The sequence below is a fragment of the Podospora bellae-mahoneyi genome, chromosome 2, assembly GCF_035222275.1.
Source record: "Podospora bellae-mahoneyi strain CBS 112042 chromosome 2, whole genome shotgun sequence".
Classification (NCBI taxonomy): Eukaryota; Fungi; Ascomycota; class Sordariomycetes; order Sordariales; family Podosporaceae; genus Podospora; species Podospora bellae-mahoneyi.
Genome location: NC_085881.1, coordinates 3,414,999 through 3,436,693, shown reverse-complemented (window position 1 = coordinate 3,436,693; position 21,695 = coordinate 3,414,999). Strand labels below are relative to the sequence as shown.

General features: G+C 51.2%; 9 protein-coding genes across 9 annotated transcripts; 4 read left to right on the top strand and 5 right to left on the bottom strand.

Moving 5' to 3' along the window:
- RAM2 (CAAX geranylgeranyltransferase alpha subunit) lies at positions 1-1,984 on the top strand (the record flags this gene model as incomplete). The annotated part of the gene is made up of 3 exons (XM_062876665.1): positions 1-212; positions 300-1,016; positions 1,083-1,984. The coding sequence occupies exons 1-3, from the start codon at positions 167-169 to the stop codon at positions 1,982-1,984; spliced, it is 1,665 nt and encodes a 554-aa protein (XP_062735283.1). The 5' UTR covers positions 1-166.
- A 60-nt stretch (positions 1,985-2,044) lies between these two features.
- On the bottom strand, positions 2,045-3,102 carry QC761_209260 (uncharacterized protein). Its single transcript, XM_062876664.1, has 2 exons — positions 2,621-3,102; positions 2,045-2,559 (listed from the first exon to the last, which is right to left on the bottom strand). Exons 1-2 carry the CDS (start codon positions 2,739-2,741, stop codon positions 2,222-2,224), a joined length of 459 nt encoding a protein of 152 aa, XP_062735282.1. The 5' UTR covers positions 2,742-3,102; the 3' UTR covers positions 2,045-2,221.
- MHF1 (MHF histone-fold complex component) lies at positions 3,032-3,902 on the top strand (the record flags this gene model as incomplete). Its single annotated transcript, XM_062876663.1, has 3 exons — positions 3,032-3,394; positions 3,458-3,581; positions 3,721-3,902. The coding sequence occupies exons 1-3, from the start codon at positions 3,362-3,364 to the stop codon at positions 3,900-3,902; spliced, it is 339 nt and encodes a 112-aa protein (XP_062735281.1). The 5' UTR covers positions 3,032-3,361.
- A 147-nt stretch (positions 3,903-4,049) lies between these two features.
- QC761_209250 (uncharacterized protein) lies at positions 4,050-5,997 on the bottom strand (the record flags this gene model as incomplete). The annotated part of the gene is made up of 4 exons (XM_062876662.1): positions 5,850-5,997; positions 5,454-5,792; positions 5,246-5,403; positions 4,050-5,190 (listed from the first exon to the last, which is right to left on the bottom strand). The coding sequence occupies exons 1-4, from the start codon at positions 5,883-5,885 to the stop codon at positions 4,050-4,052; spliced, it is 1,674 nt and encodes a 557-aa protein (XP_062735280.1). The 5' UTR covers positions 5,886-5,997.
- Positions 5,998-6,179: 182 nt separating this feature from the next.
- Positions 6,180-8,909, top strand: utp13 (U3 small nucleolar RNA-associated protein 13; the record flags this gene model as incomplete). The annotated part of the gene is made up of 1 exon (XM_062876661.1): positions 6,180-8,909. One exon carries the CDS (start codon positions 6,180-6,182, stop codon positions 8,907-8,909), a length of 2,730 nt encoding a protein of 909 aa, XP_062735279.1.
- Positions 8,910-10,140: 1,231 nt separating this feature from the next.
- QC761_209235 (uncharacterized protein) lies at positions 10,141-10,578 on the top strand (the record flags this gene model as incomplete). The annotated part of the gene is made up of 2 exons (XM_062876660.1): positions 10,141-10,484; positions 10,551-10,578. 2 exons carry the CDS (start codon positions 10,141-10,143, stop codon positions 10,576-10,578), a joined length of 372 nt encoding a protein of 123 aa, XP_062735278.1.
- A 1,289-nt stretch (positions 10,579-11,867) lies between these two features.
- Positions 11,868-12,895, bottom strand: QC761_0041380 (uncharacterized protein; the record flags this gene model as incomplete). The annotated part of the gene is made up of 2 exons (XM_062872365.1): positions 11,868-12,050; positions 12,110-12,895. The coding sequence occupies 2 exons, from the start codon at positions 12,893-12,895 to the stop codon at positions 11,868-11,870; spliced, it is 969 nt and encodes a 322-aa protein (XP_062735277.1).
- A 75-nt stretch (positions 12,896-12,970) lies between these two features.
- On the bottom strand, positions 12,971-15,541 carry QC761_0041370 (uncharacterized protein; the record flags this gene model as incomplete). The annotated part of the gene is made up of 7 exons (XM_062872364.1): positions 12,971-13,347; positions 13,682-13,837; positions 13,894-13,945; positions 14,004-14,010; positions 14,072-14,264; positions 14,316-14,717; positions 14,980-15,541. The coding sequence occupies 7 exons, from the start codon at positions 15,539-15,541 to the stop codon at positions 12,971-12,973; spliced, it is 1,749 nt and encodes a 582-aa protein (XP_062735276.1).
- A 2,906-nt stretch (positions 15,542-18,447) lies between these two features.
- QC761_209220 (uncharacterized protein) lies at positions 18,448-21,596 on the bottom strand (the record flags this gene model as incomplete). Its single annotated transcript, XM_062876659.1, has 3 exons — positions 20,978-21,596; positions 19,970-20,914; positions 18,448-19,911 (listed from the first exon to the last, which is right to left on the bottom strand). The coding sequence occupies exons 2-3, from the start codon at positions 20,135-20,137 to the stop codon at positions 18,448-18,450; spliced, it is 1,632 nt and encodes a 543-aa protein (XP_062735275.1). The 5' UTR covers positions 20,138-20,914; positions 20,978-21,596.
- Between the last annotated feature and the right edge of the window lie 99 nt (positions 21,597-21,695).

Here is a 21,695-nt window from a genome sequence, read left to right as displayed (position 1 = left end):
CACCCTTGCCCGAATTCCTTCTGGAAGCTTTGGAAGCCAAGCTTGGGCTTGGTATACCCGCGCGTCCCTGAAACCTCCCGTCTGGCTTGCTGCCCCGCCATTTCAACACACTCCAACTGCCTGAGGAACAGCTCCCTTTTTTGGTTCTTTTCTTTGTTTTGCGACAATGCCACCCAAAGGAAAAGCGACGCAAAAGCCCAAAGCGGGAAGTTGTATGTGTGTTTTTCTTCTTCTGCTCTATTGTGTTTAGAGTTTTGGTTTGGTATTGTGAATGCTAAGTATTGTTTGTTTGCAAGCAGCCACCACCACCATCACCACCACCAAACCATCAGCTCCGGCTGCACCTAGTACCAACAACACCAACAACAACGCTTCCAAACAACCAGAAAAGGAGGAACCTTCCACCGTCGCCGAGTTATCGAGATATCATTTTGAGCTTTGTCACCCGTTCGAGGGAAAGAGATCGACGACGCAGGCGAATCAGCTTGTCTGGTTTGCTTCACGGCTTGTCACCCGGCTGCCGGTTCGGTTTTTGGGTGCAAAGGGGCAGAAGGATTTGTGGAAGACGGTTAATGAGCACTCGCTTCCTGCTAGGGGCTTTAATCTGAGGAAATATAAGAAACGGCAGCAGCAACATAAAGGTGTTGATTCACGGGGGAGGGATATCGGGGAGTATACCGCCAAGGAGTGGGGAATACGGCAGGAGAAGAGAGTGACGTTGTCTTGTCTGCAGCTGCAGTCGCAGAGGTTTAGGGAGCTGAGGGATAGGCAAAAGAGGGGGTTTGTGGACCGCCAGACGGGGGATCAGGTTTTGGTTACTGATTCAGAGTATACTGAGGAAAAGCAACGACGGGGAGAGATGGAGAAGCTAAGCAGGGAGTTGTACGGCGTGGAGGGGATGGCGAAGCAGGGGAAGCTGGCGCTGGATCCGGAGTGGGATGACGTGGTGCCGATTGTGATGGAGGATCCGGAGAACGCCCTGGCGGCGATTGCGTATTCTCCTGACTACGCTGAAGGTGAGCCCAGCCCCTTTTTATCACCGCCCCATATCCCAGAGAATTGAGACTAACAGCTGGTTCAAGCAATGTCCTACCTCCGCGCCGTCATGTCGGCAAAAGAGTACTCCCCACGCTCCCTCAAGCTGACCGAGTACATCATCAAACTCAACCCGGCGCACTACACCGTCTGGCTCTTCCGCGCGGCCAACATCTTCGCCATGAAGCTCCCCATCCCGGACGAGATCACCTGGCTCAACCAGATCGCGCTGGAGAGCCTGAAAAACTACCAGATCTGGCACCACCGGAATTTGTTGGTAGAACACTACCACCCCTCCATCGCGTCTGACCCTCCGGCGCTGGCATCGTTTGCTACTTCGGAAAGGGAGTTTCTGACCCAGATATTGGCGCAAGACACAAAGAACTACCACGTGTGGAGCTACCGCTCCTGGATGGTGGGCAAGCTGGGGATGTGGGGGAACCCGGAGGAGCTGAGGAGCACAGAGGAGCTGATTGAGCAGGATGTGAGGAACAATTCGGCTTGGTCGCATAGGTTTTATTTGGTGTTTTCCGATCCGGAGAACTGCACGCCTGGAGAAAAGTATGCGGTTACCGAGGCGGACCCAAAGGTGCCCGGGGAGATTGTTGATCGGGAGGTGGCTTATGCGGAGGAGAAGATTAGGTTGGCGCCGCAGAATCAGTCGGGATGGAATTACTTGAGGGGGGTGTTGGTTAAAGGGGGGAGGGGGTTTAGTTCTGTGAGGGAGTTTGCCGAGGAGTTTGTCAAGGGGTTGGGCGAGGGGGAGGAAGCGGAGGAGGTGAGGTCGAGTCATGCGTTGGATTTGTTGGCCGAGGTTTATAAAGAGTTGGGGGAGAGGGAGAGGGCGGATTTGTGCTTGAGGAGGTTGATGGAGAAGTGGGATCGGATTAGGGGGGGTTATTGGCAGTGGAGGAGGGAGGGGTTGGGGTTGGCGGAGGTTGCTGCTTGAATGTTCAGGATATGACAGGTGAAGGACCTTATATCATGGTTACAAGTTGGAAGGGCACTAGTTGAACATGGCAGTTGGAAGCTTTATTATCATTATGTACGTTAGGTTATATGTACCCCCATCCATCTTTATGTCGTTACCCAAAAAGTCCTTCCATTTTGATAAACCGACCCTCCTGTTCCCATTCCAGGTTTCTATACCACCCTTTTCTACCTTAACCTTGTCACTCATGTGCGCTTAATCCTTGATCAGAAACTCCTCAATGTCCTTATCCTCCTCCTCCTCTTTACTCTCCTGCAATCTTCTTTCTTCAGCCTCCAGCAGCTTCTTGATCATATCCCTCTGTCTCCGCCTCGCCTTTTTGCCCCAGTCAGCGGCAGTTGACCCGCCCTCTGCGTCTTCACCTTCAGAGTCTGTGTCTTCGGGTATGTGGACTTTGCCCCGGAGCTCGTTGGGGGAGATTTTGGCCTTGGCCTTGGCGGCGAACTCGGCTTCTGTCGCTGCGTGCTCGTCTTCGTAGGAGGCCATTTGGGCGCGGCCGCCGAGTTTCATCAGGTAAGGGCGGAGGAGGAGGTCTAGCGGTGGGGGGTTAGTGGGTGAACAGAAAGGGAATGAGGGGAGGGAGGGAAGACGAACAGGCGCCGGCTACGATGATGACTCGGATCCATTTTTGGGGGGACATGTTGTCGAGGGTGGACTTGAGGTTGGTGGTGAAGCGGTCGCCGATGGTGGTGGCGAGGTTGGCGAGGTCGTCCATGGTGGGCAGGTTATTCTGGTGGGAGTTTGGGGGTGTGGAATAGATAATCGGTGACGGGATTTATGTCCAAGGGACAGGCGTAAAGATTGGGGGGGTTATGTGGTGGGTTGAGGGAGTATGTATAGGTTGAAGATGAGAAAAGGATGCGCGAAAATCTACCATGCAGGCAAGGAGCTCGACGTAAAGGCGGGAGTGCTGCGGTGTGCTGCGGACCCCACTGTAGAGTTAGGGGTGTGTGCTTCCGGCAGGGCCGGCAAGAAGAATTGAGAATCAGAAACTTGAGTTTTGTTGTATTTTTTTACGGTGATCAAAACTGGGCCTGCTAAGTCCACCGGTTAGATAGCTAACAGTCTACCTTGTGATGCCAGCCTTGACAATAAACACAAACAAACAACGCCGTCATTCTAGACACCGTTGCGGCTCTTCAACCACCGTCTCTCTCCACTTTCAAGCTTGCATGATCCCAAGACAGCTTAACCTATTTTGATTCTAGTGCCAATCTGGAAGTCCACCGCAAACCTGCTGACTTCGCGTCAGTGGCCTTGCACACTGCGACGCGTCTGAGCGCGTCTCTCATCGACATCTGCCAAGACTTTTGAACTCGTCGCAACAAAGAAAGGATGGCTGATCAAAGTGAGGATGAAATCCGTGAGGTGTGTTTATGTTTTATGTTTGAGTGATATGTAAAACTTGGAACTGACAAGAAATGAATCTAGCGCCTGAAGACGGCCCTGTGGTTCTCCATCGGCAAGATCGTCGATGAGGAGTCCATGAGAAGGAACACGAATGCCACGCCGCAGTTTATCGGTGCGCTGACGGATATGGTATGGAGTCAGATCGGTAAGTTCATGCTTTGGGTTGATCAGTAGCTTCATCTGAAAGACATTCTCTTTCATCCTATCTCGTACAGCTACGGGAATATCTCATCTCATCTCATCCCATCTCACAACATCGCCAGCTGCTGACCACTTAAAAACAGAAAACGTAGCTATCGATCTGGAATCCTTCAGCCGTCATGCCAACAGAACAACAGTCACCACAGACGATGTCCTGCTATTGGCTAGAAGAAACCAAGATTTGCACTCCATTGTCAAAGACATCGTCGACAAGGAAAAGACGAGGAAGATAAGGGCGAAAGCGAAGGGGAAGGGCAGAGCGTGATCCTGAACTCATAACACACTTCAAATGCCATGGCGTTGGGTCTTCTTTTGTATCATACTTTAGGCTATCACAGGCACGGAGTTCTGGCCACGGAAATACATTGTCTCATCTATAACACCCCATTTCCCCCTCCAAAAGCAATACCCATCATCTCTCCACCTCCCCCTCTTGTTCCTCCCACCTTAACCCCTCCCCACACTCCTCCCACTCGTCCTCATCCATCTTCACCGTCCACGCCAACCCACTCACCACCGTCCAAACGCTCCCCATCAAATTAAACAACACCAACTCCATCCCCACCAAGCTCGAAACCCCCTCCCAGCTAAACGCCCCCCAAAGTCCAATCTCGTTCACCCCCTCCAACTCCTCCCACCTCCCCGCCCTCGCCAAGTAAGGCCTAATCATCGCCGTCCAGCACAACGCTGCAAACGGGCTCATGATCAACCTTGACGGCCCAATAGCAAACACATCCGTCGCCAGCGCAGCAGGTAATCGTCTCAGTTTATTGTCCCGAAAGGTGCGCTCCCTGCTTGCCTGGGCGGCACGGTTGTTTTCCGATGGATTGGGGCGGAGCTCGGCAGACCATATGCCTGGGTTGGCCGAGTTGATTGTTTCGGCGGGGTTGCTGCTGAAGTTACCGCTGAGGGTGTTGGAAGAGTCAGCTGCTTCGACGTCGAAGGAGATGAGGGTTGCGCTGACTTCTAGCTCTTCTTCCTCTGAGGCGTAGTCGTCCGTTACAAGGGGGATGCCGGCGCCCGGGGTGGTGGTGGTTGTTATGCTTTGTCTTCGGGGGGGAACCTCCGCGGTGCGAGTGGTGGGTTGTTGTTGTTGTTGTTGCGTGGGTGCGGTGGCAGGTGGTGGGGTGGATGATGAGCCGCTGACAACGGGATGTTGATCAACAGGGGGAGGGATCTCGAGTGTAAAGGTCGGCGGGAGCGGAGTGATATCCTGAAGCGCTCTGCGTTTCGCCGGCCGCGGGTTATTTGGGAGTGGTAGATTGTTTATAATCTGCATTCGGAAGAACTTGGCGACGTGGTTGTAGACGATCATGTAGGCGAAGAATCCACCGAGGGGGGCAACGCCGAGGAGGGTGCCGCCTATCCATTTGAGAATTCCGACTGGACAGAGGGATGTTGGCAGTGGTGGGACGACAATAGGTGATATGCTTGAGCCGGGGATGAAGAATCTCCAGTTGGGAAGAAGTTCGGTTGCCGGAATGATGCCGAAGCGTTGGAACGTGGTGTACACAACCAGGTGGAGACGGATATACATGGAGGCATAGCCAAGTCTAGATACATGATTAGCCAGCGTATGATATGAAGCTATTCATGGTGAGAACATACATTGGGTATTCCTTGACCTTTGGGGCTACCATGCGATCGATCACTGCATTCAGGCCAAATGCTGGCAAGCCGCCCAAGAAGTGTGCAGCTAGAGATTGATCCTGTCTGGCGAGGGCGAATGTCTCTTTGAATGGCACTCGACTGTACCGTTTGTATAGCTAGACTACAGTCAGCCGGGAGTTTGCAGATCTGCAGGATAAGTTCTCACCAAAATGCGCTGTCTCATGCCATTCACGCCCCAGACACAGGCCGTATCAAGAACACCGCCTAGATTGAGCAGTCTATTTCCCCACCTGTCCTCATAGACATTATGCTGATGAGAGGACATTGCATGAGCATCATCGGGGCCGTTGTCAGGCTCAGCGACACCTATCACCGTCATGACTTCGTTATGCGACCGAACGACATCTCTGTTGATGCGCCGGGTTTCCGGGTTGATTGGGCGACCCCGCTCATCGTATAGTTGACGATATCCATCATGCTCGTTGTCTTGTTCATTTTGCTGGGAGGTATTTGGGAAGATTACCTCGTCATAAGGAGATCGTCCCTGTGAGATTGGTTAGACCGTTGAATCGAATCCTCCATGGCGTCAGAGTTACCATACCAGAGCCATTGAGACTAGGGGCTCCAGAAGACCCATGGTGGGCAACTGTTATAAGCGATGAGTTGATCAGACCAGCTGATTGACCCATCTCCCGTCGAAATGGGAGCACGTTGAACAGAGGACGTTGGCTGGGCCGAGTGGGACGCAAAGCACGTCAAAGCTTCCTTGCAGGATGCCAAGAACAGGTCGACCGGGGTAAGGAGCGCTAAGATAACCTTATTTTACCAGCTCTTATCGCAAAAAAATACAGGAACTGGCTGGGCAAAAAATTTGGGGTCGCGTTCAATCGACCGCATTCGCATTCTCAGGAAAACCCACACAGCTGCGAAAATGGCCACACGACAAGCAGCAAAGACCACCTTCGAGGTTGGAAATGTTATACAGCCCATCTATACCGGAGGATCTGTTGCGCTCGAAAATGGCGCCAGAATCCTCGCCTCGACACTGGGCGAAAACGCGGTGCTCACCGAATTGACGACTGGAAAGAACCTGGCCGAGATTGAAGGAGATGGCGAACCGATTTCGACCCTGACCATTACGCCTTCGGGGTCGCACTTGATTGTGTGCTCCCGGTCGCTGACGATGCGAATCTACGCCCTCACAGTCTCCCCAGAATTCGACTCGATCGAAACGACACTCGTCCGAACCTCGAAACCACATGCCACCCCTGTGGTTGTGCTGGCCGTCGACAGAACAAGCACATTGTTGGCTACTGGTGCCGCCGATGGCGCCATCAAGATTTGGGATATTGTTGGAGGATATGTAACCCACACCGTCAGCGGACCGAGTGTTCTCATTTCAGCCCTGCACTTTTTCGAGATCGCCGCGACCGCCGCCGATACCACAATCGACCGAAGGCCCAAGAAGGGCTCGCGAAAGAACGACCAAGATGACGGCACCAACGGTGTCGACTCCAAGTTTCGGCTGGCCTGGGGCACACAAGACGGCAAGGTCCGCATCTTCGATCTCCACAAACGCACCGCGACTCCCGTATACTCCGATGCGAAAAGGAAAAGGGAGGCGCACGAGTCTAATGTTCAGAGCATCGACTACTCGCCCGAGCAGCATGCTTTGCTCACAGGCAGCAGAGATAAGACGATGACGATGTGGCTTTGGGGGGAGAATGGCTGGCAGGGAACGCCAATGCTGCGGCACGAGTTGGTGGAATCTGTAGGGTTCTTGAATGAAGGGAAGTGGATGTACTCAGCCGGAGAGAGCGGTCTCTTGCGGATATGGGACTCAACTACACACCAGGAAATCACTGCGAAACAAGACCCCAAGGCGGAGGGCGAGGCTATTCTTTCAACCATCTACTTGCCAGAGAAGTCCTTGATTGTGTGCGCCCAGGCCGACTACACACTTGCCCTCTATCAGGTCCCGAAAGCAGAAGATATCAGTGCGAGTGCGGGAGAGTTCTTCTGGGAGCCGTTTAGACGGATATCCGGCACACACGACGAAATCTACGACTTGGTCTACCTTCTACGAGATCAGTCCATGATGGCACTTGCGACGAACTCGGAGGATATTAGGATAGTATCTGTCAAAACAGATAGCGGGGAGGAGGGCGGTTCCTATTTCGGGCACGACGTTGCCTTGCTCAAGGGACATGAGGATCTCGTCATGTCACTAGATGTGGATTGGTCTGGTCACTGGGTGGCCAGTGGAGCAAAAGATAACACAGCCAGAATATGGAGGGTTGATCCTGCCAACAATTCTTTTGAATGTTATGCTACCTTCACTGGTCACCTGGAGTCGGTGGGAGCAGTGTCTTTGCCCAAGGTTGCTCCTCCGGAAGACTCTGAGGCGTTCAAGAACCCTCTCGACCACCCTCCAGCATTCCTGATTTCCGGTTCTCAGGACAGATTTGTCCAGAAGCGACTTATTCCCCGACCATCACAACCGTTCAAAGAGACAACTAGTCTCAGGAGATTGGCGCACGAGAAAGACATCAACGCCCTAGATATCAACCCATCCGGAAAGTTATTCGCTTCTGCGTCACAGGACAAAACGGTCAAGATTTGGGACACAGAAAGGCTCGAGGTGCAGGGTATCCTCAAGGGCCACAAGAGAGGTGTATGGGCGGTCAAGTTTGCTCCCCTCCATACTCCAGCCATCCAAGGCGAGACAGGTGGTGCTGTCTCTGGAAAGGGTGTCATCGTCACTGGCAGTGGTGACAAGACTATCAAGCTGTGGAATCTTTCCGACTACACGTGTCTTCGCACCTTTGAAGGACACTCCCACAACGTTCTGAAAGTGGTGTGGTTGCACATCCCCACAGTCGAGGAGGATCCCAGCAGGAAAAATGTCCATTTCGCTTCCGCTGGCGCTGACAGTCTCGTCAAGATCTGGGACGCCAACACGGGCGAAACAGAATGCACCCTTGACAACCACGAAGACAGACTGTGGACCTTGGCCGTGCACCCGAAAAGCAACACGATTGTCTCGGCTGGCTCCGACTCCAAGATTACCTTCTGGAAGGACACCACATCCGAGACCCAGACCGCCGCCACCGAAGCCGCCACCCGGCTTGTGGAGCAGGAGCAGGAGTTGGAGAACTACATCCATATCGGTGCCTACAGAGACGCCATTGTCCTGGCTCTCCAGCTCAACCACCCAGGCCGCCTGCTCAAGCTTTTCACCAACGTTGTCACCTCGCCTACTCCTGAAGCGGGTAGCTTCACCGGGCTGAGAGCTGTCGACCAGGTTCTTGCTAGCTTGTCAGATGAGCAGCTGTTCCTTTTGTTGCTGAGGTTACGAGACTGGAACACAAACGCGCGCACGGCACCTGTTGCGCAGCGGATTCTCTCCGCGCTGGTGAGGAGCTATCCGGCTGATAAGTTCTCGGGCTTGAGCGTCAAGGGAGCGAGGGGGCAGAAGAGCTTGAAGGAGGTGCTTAATGCGCTAAAGGTGTACACGGAGAGACATTACAAGAGGATGGAGGAGCTGGTGGATGAGAGTTATTTGGTGGAGTATACCTTGAGAGAGATGGATGCTCTGGCGCCGTCGCTGAAGGCGGTGAAGGAGGATGGGGAGGGGGATGTGGACATGATCGAGGTGTAACCTTGGTGGAATGTTGAGATGGCTTGTTTTCAAGGAGTGAAATAATGAAATATACCATAACTATATCAAGCAACATTTATTCATTGTTCAATGTTATGAAGGGGGCATATATGTGGCATGAAGCCTTGATGCGATGTCCCTCCTGAACTCAGGGTGTTGTTCGGTCATAACTTATGCCATTCTAGGCCATAACGATTTATGAATGTTTAGCTCACTGGCGAGATTACCTTGATGGCACAAAGCTTGGACCAGCCGTGGAACCTGTGGTCATTTACCTGAGAACAGCAGCCTGAGCTAGGTAGGGATATGAGAGTGGATTATTGAATCGTGGCTGCTTATGGCCATAGGAAATCCTTCAGCCGAACGTGGCAGATATCATGGGACGTTATCTTCAGGGTTCGGCGACGAGAGAGCCAGAGATGAAGGGGTAGCGGTGACCTGAGCAGAGGCGAGTTCTCGATTAGGAACGAGAAGAAACGAACGGCTCTTGCAACACACGCTCCCCTGATGTGACAGCGTAGTTTGGCAACTTTTCGGTGCCAAACTAGCGATTCAAGATCGCCCAAAGACCGGTTGTCAATCATGATCTTTCAGCAAGCACACAGCGAACGCTATGGAGTAGTGTAGCTACCCACCTTAGGTAGTCGGCACCTGAGATCCTTCACACCTCCCAGCTCAACTGGAACTAGATCAATTCACATTTATGCCAATCGGCTGACACCGATCCTACGGATCTACCTTACAGGGGTCAGCCAATGATGTTCGGGCCTCCCCACAATGGAGACGTGGGGCTGGGATCGGGCACTGTCTATCCTTGTCTTGCCATCAAAGATGCCGACGGGATGTTTCACTACCGGGGGGCTCTCATCACCAAACCCTCAGAAGGATGTTCTGGACCATCACCTTGGCACGAGGCGGTAAACGGCTTCACGCCGACAGCTGGCGATCAAAGGATTCACCAGCTCATCTTGTGGTCACCGGTAGTCTGACAGGCAATCTGTAGGGGGGAGATGAAGGCGCTTTGCCGGATGCTCGACGGTGACCATCAGCACGAAGGGGGGGGGTTGACGGTTGAAGAGGAGACACCAGAAAACATGAGCACGCCATCTATAAGAACGCCCATCTCCCACCTCCAGACAACACATATCCCTCATCACCATCAACACTCCCATCTTCAACAGCCTCAACCATCTACTCTACCTCAACCAAGCCCCCAACCATCACCACCAATATGCAGCTCACCAACCTCCTCGTCGCCATCATGGCCACCGCCTCCGCCGTCTCGGCCACCTGCCACACCTCAGGCGTGACCTGGAACGACAAGGCGGCCGCCCGCCGCGCCATCACCGACGCCTGCACCAAGGGCCGCTTCTCCGTCACCTTTGGCATCCAGGAGAAGATCCCCCTGTGCGTCAACTCTGGCGGCAAGCAAAAGATGGAGTTTTGGGTCCAGAACAAGGCCAACTCGCGCCGCAACTGGGACGACGCCGACTGCATCCACCGTCTCAGCAGGGAGGTTGACGGCTGCAATCAGAACAAGGGGGGTTACAACAATGTTGATAACTGGTACTACAGGTCAGTGTTTTCTTTGATGGTGGTGGTGCCGACACTTTTTGCTGACATGGTTTTTTTGAAAAATAGCTCCGACCCCAATGAGGGCCAGTGCTAGATTTTGGCCTGGTATTGAGCTAGAGATATTCTCTTGAGAAGACGGTGGAGAGCGAAAGGGAGTTTTGTTTGGGAGGGGGGGGGTGAGGGCGGTAATGGGAATAGAAGATAGAGTTGGGGTTTATAGATAATATCTTTCGATGGGGGAGATGGGTCGGAGGGTGGGATATGGGGAACATCTGGCCTGGTTTAGATGGTTGAGCTGCCAAGATGGGATTTTTGTGTAGCTGGGCTTTTTGTTTCCTTGCTGCTTCAAGGCACATTTTTAATCAACAATGGCCCTGCGGCTTTTGTTTTCTTTTACATCAGCTTCGATTTGGACTCATGACTGTTTGGTTGTAGATGACGGCTGGTGTTTAGAACTGGATGGAGTGGGTACCTCCTGACAAGGCAGTGAAAGAAGAACTTAGGCTTCGCTTGATGCAGGGGATAAGAAATGACTTGATCCTTTGAGGCCAGTTTGAATTTCAAGTATAACTCTGATTGCATTTATTGTGTTCTAATACATTCAGCTGTTTGATGGTGGTTTAGGTGGATAGACGTCTTTAGGGAGTTGAGATTTAGGCACCGAGGCACATCTTGAGATGTGGGCATGTGTACATGTGTCGTGAACGAAAGATGGGGATTGATATTCGGGACTGAGGCCTTGGAGGAGAGTGAATAGGCCTCTGAATGTGGTAAATGAACCTTGCAAGATATCTAAAAGGTTTTGAATCCATATTTATTCCAAGGGGCTTCAAGATAGTATAAAGGTACTCTAAGATAGTTGAAAAGCATTTTAAATTAAGGCAACGAAGAAGTGTTTAAGGACGGTGAAAGGGTTTAAATATAGTTAGGGGGGTAAAAGGATAGTTCAGGCGGATCCAACGATAATTTAGGACTGGTGAAATATATCTAAAAAAAAAAAAAAAGTTAAAAGGTGTACCTCGTCTCTTTCAAGCCTTTGAATGCATATTTCAGTCTCTATTGTAAGGCATCAAAGAGGGCCATGGTGATAAGGCAAGACACAAGTTTTGGTATCAAGCATGTAGATACAAATAAAAATGTTAAGCGAGTGTAACAATCCAACCATGATATACTTTACCCAAAAAACTCCCAAAGCATCACAGCCCGGCCCAAATGCCGGCCGCCCTGCTCATACACACCAGGTTATCTCGAATGAAGCCGCTCTAGAAAAACAGATGCCAGAGCGGCGGCAGTGGACTGAGAACAGTGCCACACGCAGCGAGGCTACTCTTCGTCACAAGGAAACAATGCCCAATCCATCTTTTGGCCGGCTGTCCGCTTCTTTTAGTTGTCAAAGACTGTTTGAGGGTCACACATGGGGATGTTCATGATCCCCGGCAGAAGCTTGACATCGCCGTTTGTGACCTCCTCGATCAAGTTATTCCGGTGTTCCCCATTGAAGAGATCCGGAAGCTTGTCGAAGCCTTTGTTTTCCCACTTGGCGTGGCGCTTCAAGACACCGTCAAGCTGTCAGCGGGTACTCATGCAGTCGTGCTCGGGGTCAACATATTTGTGAAGTGACGTACCTTCTTGCAATGTTCATCTGTGTGAACCATCCCCACATGAGATCGTTTTGCCCATCCATCAATGGAGACCCGAGAGTCTCTGTGCCTGGCAAGACCGGCATTCGATTCAGCTCCGAACCTCCACTCCAGTTGCCCTAGTTGTGGTCTATCATCGTTGGACCTCCAGGGTAAAGAAAGTAGTGCTGACGGGTTGTTGATGCACATCTTGGCCACATCCTTGTCGCCAGACTGGAGCCATATGAACTTGTCAACCCCAACCTTTTGGCAGTCCCACTCGGCGTGGATGAGAACAGGGCTGTAAGCTCGGAGATGCCAGACATGCGGAATCAGGAAGGCGTACAGGACTTTGACCATGGCGGATTCCGTGTCAAACCTGTTCATCGGCTCGACCTTGAGCAGCTTGCCGTTGCTCATCATGTTGCTGAGATAGCTAACCCCATCTTTCGTCTCAGAGAAGGCTTGGCGTTGTGTAATCTCGACAATTTCTTTCCAATTCATCACAATCCAGTTAAACTGCGATGCGAGATCCTCCGTCACGGACTCGTTTCTACAGCCGAAGTGTGTAGGATAAAAGGACATGGGAAAAAGGACGAGACCTACAGGGGTTTTTTTTTTGGCGTATTCTTTAGCCTCAGCCAGGCCAAACTCCACACCCTTCATCACTGCCGACTCCAGCTTCTCTCCAATACCAGAATTCTGAGAGAAGAAATTTCCAGACGAAAATGCCTTCGCAAAGACTGGGCCTGCCAGCACACCGAAGCCAGCGCTCAAGATATTCAAAGTCATGGTCAAAGACTCGTCCACCTTTTGTTCTGGTGCAAAAGTGCTCGAGAACTTGGACAGTGTCGTGATAAGATTGACCTAAGCTGCTTGGATTCCATCGTAAAGCTCGTAATAGATCCCAGCAAGCTTCACAAATGAACTCAAAAGGAGAGCTGCTGCCGGCCGGCGTTCGGATTCGTCACTGCATTCGACTGTTGCAAGGCAGTTGTTTGTGGAGGATATCGAGCCGCAGTACATGCCATCGGGACCGTTGAGAAGACGGCTCACAAAAACAGGGAAAGGCATGCCGGACTTTGCGCAAGCGTCCCACTTACCAACAACATTCTTCCAAGCCTCATCAATCTTGAGGGTTTTCCAACGGTCTGACTCCCTGTAACTGCTGTTCCTCGCGTAGGGGTGTTTGCAGGTGATGTTGGCCCAGTCTTTCTTGATCTCCTCATTGACAGTGACGGAACCTGAGAGACATCATTGGGTAAAAACTCGGCAAGGCCGATCGCCCAGTCTTAAACGCCGCCAAAGTTTGTTGACTTCCACAGAGCCTCCCGACGCCCTTTGTTGTCGTTGTTCATGTCGGCAACCCAGTCCGATCCGTACACCAGAATGTCACTCATGATGCCTTCATCGGAATAGATGCGTGATGACTTGTCGTAATGCAAAATCTCCTGAATCTCTGCATTGGCGAGATATCCGGCGGTGCGTGTGCAACGTCCAGGTTTTGCTCCGGGGAGTGTCCCGGTAAATGTACACATAGGACCGGTGCAGGATGGTCGACCATCCAAAAAGACTGACCATAGCTGGTAATGCCGATGATGAGCTTGGTTGATGAGACGCCAGTTTTGGTGACCATCGAAAGTGCATTGAGGGTTTCCGTCCTGTTGATGTGTGAGCGAAGACAGTTGCCTGCTGGGCAGCCTGGAGAGGACCAAGGACTGTAAAAGTCCCATTCTAGGATCAAAGTCAGCGGCCGCTTCTATACGATGGAAAACAGATCGAAAACTCACGGCCATGCAAGTCGTAAGTCATGTACACAATGTAATCGACGACCTTGCTGATCTCCCCGATTGGAAGCTACTTGAGATACCAGTAGGAAGCGGGAGCAGCGATCGCCAACTGTTGTCCTGAAAACGGTGTTAGTGGCCGACGGAAAAAGAGACATGGCCAGCTAAATATCTCACTCACCACGGAAGCTTCTGTCTCAACAACTTCAGGAGTTCCAGATATGCCACTCCATCGAGCGGGTCGGCACTAGGAATATCAGGGAGATCTGGCGCACCTGAATACCCCGAATCGAGATCCATGCCATCCAAATCATGGTTCACGACGAACTTGGCGATGTTGGTGGCCAAAATCTCCCTGTTACCCGGTTTGACGCCTTCTCAAGAAATCCAAAATGAGCTTGGGTCAGTAGACGCTGTCCATCCACAGAAGGCAATGATTCTCTTGAAGCCTCTCATCTTCACAAACTTGTCGAACTGGTTTTTGAGCTTGCTGACACCCACGGCAAAGTTGGAGGATACCTCCCCAAAGGCAAAATGCACATGTGTGTATCCTGTCGGAATCTGGGTGGCATCCATAAACAGGCAAGGCCGCTCCTTTTTGTTAGCCGAGCTCCAGGCTTCAAAGTAGCCTATCCTCTTGAACTCTGACGGAGGGGAAGCATTGTTGATGACCTTAATCCCACAGTTGGAGATGCACCCGACCCTTCGCGGCTTGATAGGAGTACCGAATGGGGCACCTTTGACGGTGCAGAACTCGGCTGTCGTGCCACATTGACCCCCGACAGTGCAGCAGGCATTGAGCGGGCATGGATTGAGAGACGCAAGATCTGTCCCCGGCGGTGGTCAGGTGGTTCAAAATATATGAAAGCCACAGCGACCCACAAACGAAACTCTAAGCCGAAGCTGCAGGCAAGAGGGTTTGTTTTACATGGTGGCGTTAAAGTAACAGCCCAAACATCCCCACCCCACCGGCCCCGAACAATGTCCTCCAACCATCTTTCAGTCCATGTGCCTCATAAGCAGTTGAGCTCTTTCAACCCGGCCCGACAAGTCCAGTGGTGTTGGGACAGGAAATCCCCGTGCCTTTACACGAGAAACTCATGAGCATGCTTTCCTCCACTCTTGAATGTGTGCTTGGGTCGATCTTGTAGGCGCAGTCCTTGACAGTTGAAAGTTCCGGCTGCACTGGGTAGGGGTATTTTCCCACTGTATAGAAGCTCATGGCACCAACTGGCAAAGGGCAAGATCCCGTATGCTCAACGTCCGGTAAGATGCCGTTCCTCGAGAGGTTGAAGAAGATGATGTTGCCGACTGAGCGGCTCCACCCCTTGGCCCCTGGAGGAATCTGTGATCCGCTGGGTTCACAAATATGGCTGATTGTCAGGGAGACTATTAGGAGGAACTGTGACGAGGTTGAGTTGACCAGATTCTTTACGCCGTGGATGAGCAGCCAAGGGTCTGACACGATGCTTTGGTAGTTCCCAGGATCGCCCCGCCCAAAAATCTCACTTTCGTCGACTGAGCCGAGATCAGTTCCATTCGCAGTTGGCGTTAGTGACTGAAGCGGCCATGTAAACATCCAGGGGATGGGCCAGAGAACGCTAGGGTTGTAGATGGCGAATACCACAGAAAAGGATATGTGGGCTAGCATGTCGACTGATTTCTGGGGAAGACAAGATCCAGTTGAACAATACTTGGCGAAGGCTGTCCACTGCATGGCGAAAACACGAGAGAAAGAATAGGATAAGGTTCCGATGCTGCACATGGCGAACGTCAGGGGTCATGAATGTACCGTTTCGGCAAGTAAGGAAGATGGGAGAGAGCACCCTCACGGAGGTGAAATTGTTGGTTTTATACCCAATTTCGGTGGCATCGATCGGAACTGAAAGTGTCCTGCCTGAACCTCAGGAGGTACCGAGGTACCTATCCTTGAACAACCGCCCCAACGTTTTCAGATATGTCGCCAACCCACAAAACTCAGCTCAAGTCCCGTCAGTGGATTCGAGTAGCCGGTCTGATGATAACAGGTGAATCATGGGCTTTCATCTTTTCATTGTTAAGTTACTGTTAAAGTGTAAATTATGGATTTAATGCTTATTAGCAATTCATTCATGCATATTATTCAATTACATTCACAAGAGACAATATATCCATATAGAAATATGTCTATACAAGAAACATGGGATCCATTGGAGCCCAGCAAGGGACTCGACAAGGTGTTCGTACGTCCCAACATCAAGATATAGTCTAAGAAGCTTATATCCTCAGCATCGGGAGGCTGACTGATAAACAGCTGCAAGGCGCTTAACATGCGCAAGCCGGATTGCCACCGCCATTTCACATCATGAAGCTTAAGCACAATCGAGCAAACTTTATAACAGGTCCAATGCAGTATAAATTTCTGTCTTCCTCTGCCATTTCTTTCTTTTCCCGCAGGGACAAAATCATCAAAGGTACGTTTCCATCACAACACCCTATGCTTCCCGTGGTTGATTAAAAAGAATGCGTCTCAGAACTTAAACCTTTGTTTTTCTCATTATAAGAAACAATGTTTCTTCCTTGAGATGTTTCCTTGAGTTATAAACCCCCAGTCAGACAATTCCCCAAGCCCTCAACTCCCCAGCGCCCCAATTCCCCAGTGCCGTATTCATTCTACGAATCTGTCTGACTTGAGACTGAACCCTCATCCCATTAGAATGAATGGATTATTTTTGGTCATCATTGGCGCATTACACCATCTGCCCTCTTTCTATGGTACCAAGCGGCTTTGATTGGGCTTAAATGGTGTGCTTGGCTCGTTCTGGGGGTAGGAGGGAACGGGGGTAGACCGATGTACTGAGGTTGTCATGGGAGGAAGGGACTGTGGGCACTTGGAAGGCAGGCGGGAGAGGTGGAGGACACCCTTCCCCCTAAGCTTTCATGACATCACCTTGGTAGCTGAGGTCTGCGCGGTAAATGGAGCACTAGAGGCAAAAGAAACATGACGGTGATGAAATCCTGCAAAGAATGCCCAAACAACTTGTTGCGAATGACATCAGGTTTGGTCTTGATGGAGGTCTGGCAAGGGGCACGCATATTGAATCTGAGTCTGTATCTTTTGCGTAAGTCCTAGCGGGGCATTTGGACAAACCGCACTTTTTTTTGGGCTTGCACGAAGAATTAAGTGGTTTCTTGATTGGGGATAGATGATAGGATCATTGATACTTTGGATTCGTAGCTTGAGGTAGATGTCAAATTTGTCTCTGGTACTGTAGGTACACCAACTCAGGGACAGCACTAAAATTATGAGAGAATCGTGGATTGGAACACAATTTCAAACGGATATCATGGCATGTATTCAGAAGCGGGTTACTGTGTCGGGCATAGCAACCAGGGCAGGCGTGAGGGTCAATTTTAGCGCCTAGAACGAGGGCGGCAACAGCCAGGGCGACAAGTTCAAAGTTCATGAATCATGAGCAGATTTAGAAGAGATAGGATCAGCGAGGAATCCTCGACATGAAACAGAACGCTGTACGTTCCCCTCAAACTTCGGCCATCACATTTCATATCGGCCAGGCACAAACCATTGTTGTAGTATAAACTCTAACTCCAGCCATAATTGTCACATACGACCATACCTGGCAGAAAACTCGGGATCCCGTCCGCTCTCCCCTAGATAAGCTGCCAAGGGCCAGACTAGTACTCAGGTGGGTGACCACTGGGGAATCCCTGGTGTTGTATGTTTTTGCTCATTTTTGAGCTCCACATGACCCATCACCAAGTCTTGGCATTCACCATCAGTATCTACCTTAGACACCCGAGGATACACAATTAGCAGCCACAAAGCAGTGTAGCTTGGCTGGAGGATTCATTCGTTCTCTTTTATTTGATACTGCCATAACTAATGGGGATACTTGTGGCGACAGCTTCAAGGCACGATCCAGATACCTTCCTAACGCAACTTTTCATCCCTGTTCCTGACTTGACCAGTTTGGGCGCTTCTTCTGGTTGGCGGGCTTGGAGCAGTTCGAACTCGCGTGAGGGATCTGCCCGGGTTGGCTGCCGATATGGCCATGCCTAAAGGGCGGAGATGGAGAAGATTTTGGTGGGCATATTGTTGGTGATGGAAGGCGTGACTGCTGAAATTGATAGGTGGCGGTATGGGTTATCGGGGAATATTTGTCGTGAAAAAAGAAGAGCATTATGAGATCGTGCAGCCCGAGAATTTTTTGCGTGGCTATCTAAGGTACCTATGCAGTTTGGTTGGGAGCACATAGGTGGTACACAACCCAAAAGCGTCATTACTGAGCTTACCTGTAGCAATACAAACCCTTTAAATTGGGCTTCCTCATAGGTACAAGACATGAAAACACCATGGAATTATGTATATCATTCGAAAAGAACGAAATATGCATGGAAAAATCATTTTCTCTAGATTCTCTTTCAATATAAACAGTTTGATGTGCCTAGTTGAAGCCTTTTTTCGCGTTCTCCGGCCAACGCCTCCATCATTGTTTACTTACCCCCTACTCACAAGCCCAACTTCCCCCACCCAACTGGAGCCTCTGTCCTCCAAAATCACGACCAATCCCTCAAAACCCTCAAAACCATCCCCGTAGTCAACCCCCTGTTCCCAATCGCATCCCCCGTCCTCCCCATCCTGCAAAACCACCCTGCCGGCCACCCTCCATCCTCCCCCCTCTGCAACCCCAACAGTTCCTCAAAATCCCCCCTCGCCACCTCCCTCCCCAACCCAACAACCTGGCAAGCCCTCACCCTCATCGCCAGCGCAGCCGCATTCCCCGCAGCCGACACCCTCAACCTTTCCAACAAAGCCCCCTTCATATGCTCATCCAACCTCCCCCACAAACCAGGTGAAGTCCCCTTGCACTCATTGTAGAACAGCGCGGCAAAATACAAAAACGCTTCTGGGACGTAGTACCTGCTGCCGTGAACATACGCCCTGTTAGCAAGCGAGTTGATGACAAAGTCAACAGTGGGCTTGAGGCGATCGTCGGTTTCAACGGGGGTAGAAGAAAACTTGTTAAAGAACCGAAGGACATTAACGCAGACTACAGGGCAGGTGTGCGGACGGGAAGAGCTAAAGTAGACCTGGATGATACCATCGGCGCTGGTGTTGGCTGCCATGGCGGCCATGGCTTCTGATGGCGGCACCACCGACGAGAGGTGCTGTTCTGGCAGGCTGAGGTAAGCGATCGACGTGGTATCTGCGTCGGCGGGGAACGTGTTGGTTGTGAGGACTGGTTGGGAGGAGAAGTAGTTCCAGAACGGGGACGAGGTGGTGGCGGGTTTAACTTTTTGGGACGAGCTAGAGGGGCTCTCGTCTAGGAATAGCTCCACGGCGGAGTCTGGATTGGAAATGGTATCGACCGGTGACGAAGCTGAAGATACCTCAGGTGATGGACGGCTTGGCCAGGTGAGATACACAAGCTCTTCCATTCCCGTGAGCTCCCATAGAAGAAGCTGCGAAAAGTTGTCGCGGAAAGACAGGTCCTTCCCTTCGAACTCAGAGAGGTGGTTACCCGCTCGGGACCTCAAGAACCCCTCGGCGCGAATTATAGTGTCGTCAGGCAGTAAGAGGTTCGTAAGAAGACGAACTAACTGCGACCTTTCGGGTCCCAGACGACCGACCACCTCGCCTCTCAAACCGAGACTACGAGCCGCAAAAATGTTCTCAACACGGTCATCAAGGAAAATAGTCCGAGCAGGGTCGATCCCAGTCTCCTTGATCAGGTGCTGGTAGATGCACAAGTCTGGCTTGCGCATTCCCGTGTCGCAGGAAGTAAAGATGCGATCAAAGAGATGCCACGGGAATTGGATCTTTTGAATGCCGATGAAGTGGTCTTTGGCAATATTCGAGAGACCAAGAATCCTAACCTTGGCTTGCCCCGATCTTGTGCGTGCTGCTGCGAGCTTCAGGATCAGATCTGTCATCTCAGCATCAGGGCGGAGTGTCAACTGAGCTTGCTCAAGTGACTCGGCCACTAACTCTGGTGTGGTCTTTAGCTCGGTAGCCAACAGCTGAGGTCCGGAGTTAGCATTGTTCATGTATATTGAGGGTGAAAGAGAACCTACATACCTTGTGTGCCTGCCCCGGCGACAAGAAGCCCCGCTCATAATCTAGCCAGATGGTGGTATTCATCATGGCGCGGATGGTTTTCTTTGGAAGGGCAGTAACAGTGCTTGCATCCCAATGGAATAACACATCGCCCAAGTCAAATATGATGTTGTCATATTGGCGAGCCATTGTATAGGAGACACGTCAGCGTGGATAGACGTGATTATGTCAGACCAGAACGATGATTTGGGGGAAAGCAAATCAGCCAAGCAGAGTTGTCATGCGACAAACAGCATTCCAGAGCAACACTGCTCAAGCCATCTTATATACAACCGGGAAGCATACCATGAGTCGGGGAATAAGCAGGAAGCACACCCCTGAATCCTGATAGTTTGGTTGGGAATAGACAGGGGCCTCTCATCGCTGCAGGAGTCGATCTTCGATTCTGTGCGTCTGTCTCAAGATGCATGTCTAACAGATGGTTTATTCCTGCGAGTGATAGAGCGTAGGCCTCGGTTCGAGACAAGTCAGGAATTCAAAGCACGTAATGCAGGGGTGTTGTAAGTGCCGAGACTGCGAGGTATCTTTGAGGCGAAACCGATAAGGACACTTAGCTACCAAACTAGTGTTTATGGCATACTCGGTTAAGGTGAAAAATGCGGTTGTCATCATCTTGTCAAATCGCACCATGGCTAGAGCCACAAACGTCAAAGCCGACTGGCCGGTATCTTGCTGCCTGTTGTGATGATAATGTACAACGGGCTTTAGTGCTGAGCAACGGTTCGCCGTTACATTCAGCCCCATAGCTAGCGGGTGGAAAGCGGGCGAGACTGTTCGCTTGCGGTCTTAGGTGGTCTGCTCTGCGACATCGTTGGTGGGCAGGCGCTAGCCTCCACTAGCGGCGGTTTGTTTTGACTGTATTGAAGATCACGGCAGCAGGGCAGTCGTGGGGTGACATTGACGCCCCTGAAGAGAAAAAAATGTCAGTAGCGGGTTCGAGGCGGTGACAGAATCTGACGATGCACCTACCAAGATAGGAAGCATGGATGATGCAGAAATCCCAGGATCGGACAATTTGGAGGACAAAAGGACCAAGAAAGCCAAGAAGTGTAAGTATATCTAAATAGATGATCGATAGTAGAGGAGCGATAAGGTTGTGTCACCGTGTTGTATTGACACTAGTAGAGAGTGTGCCATGCTGTTGCATGTTATGTTCTTGACAGACTCTGCGGATAGGATCATAGGACCGGTGCCGGTTGATAGATGCCAGTGGAAAGACCCACAGCGGTATGCCTGAGATGTATGCGCCATTCACGGAACACGCAGAATGCATATCAGCAGAAAGCGAAGAAAGGGGTGGTACTTGATTGATCTGTTGGGTATCACCTCATCATAAATTCACCCACTCGGAGGGGGGTTTCTAAATCTGATCCTTTGAAAGTGGAGGTACCGACCGGGACATTTCCCATCCGGAGAGTTCCTTCCCAGAGATTGGAAAGAGACAAACAAGCTGATCGTTCTTTCCCTTTCTCAACTTCTGATGCAAGGACTTCCAGGTTTATAGGAATTGGAAGTCAAAGGTTTGAGCAGGCTGAAGTCGAGTTATTATCAATGATAAGCGCTGCATAGCTGACACTAGAGTTGGCTAGTTCTCAATTGCAAGGTTGATGTATTCGATAGAGTGATTGGCCCCAAGTCCAATTAGGATCTGACAAGGGACGGGACTTGTCTGACCACAGCAAATACT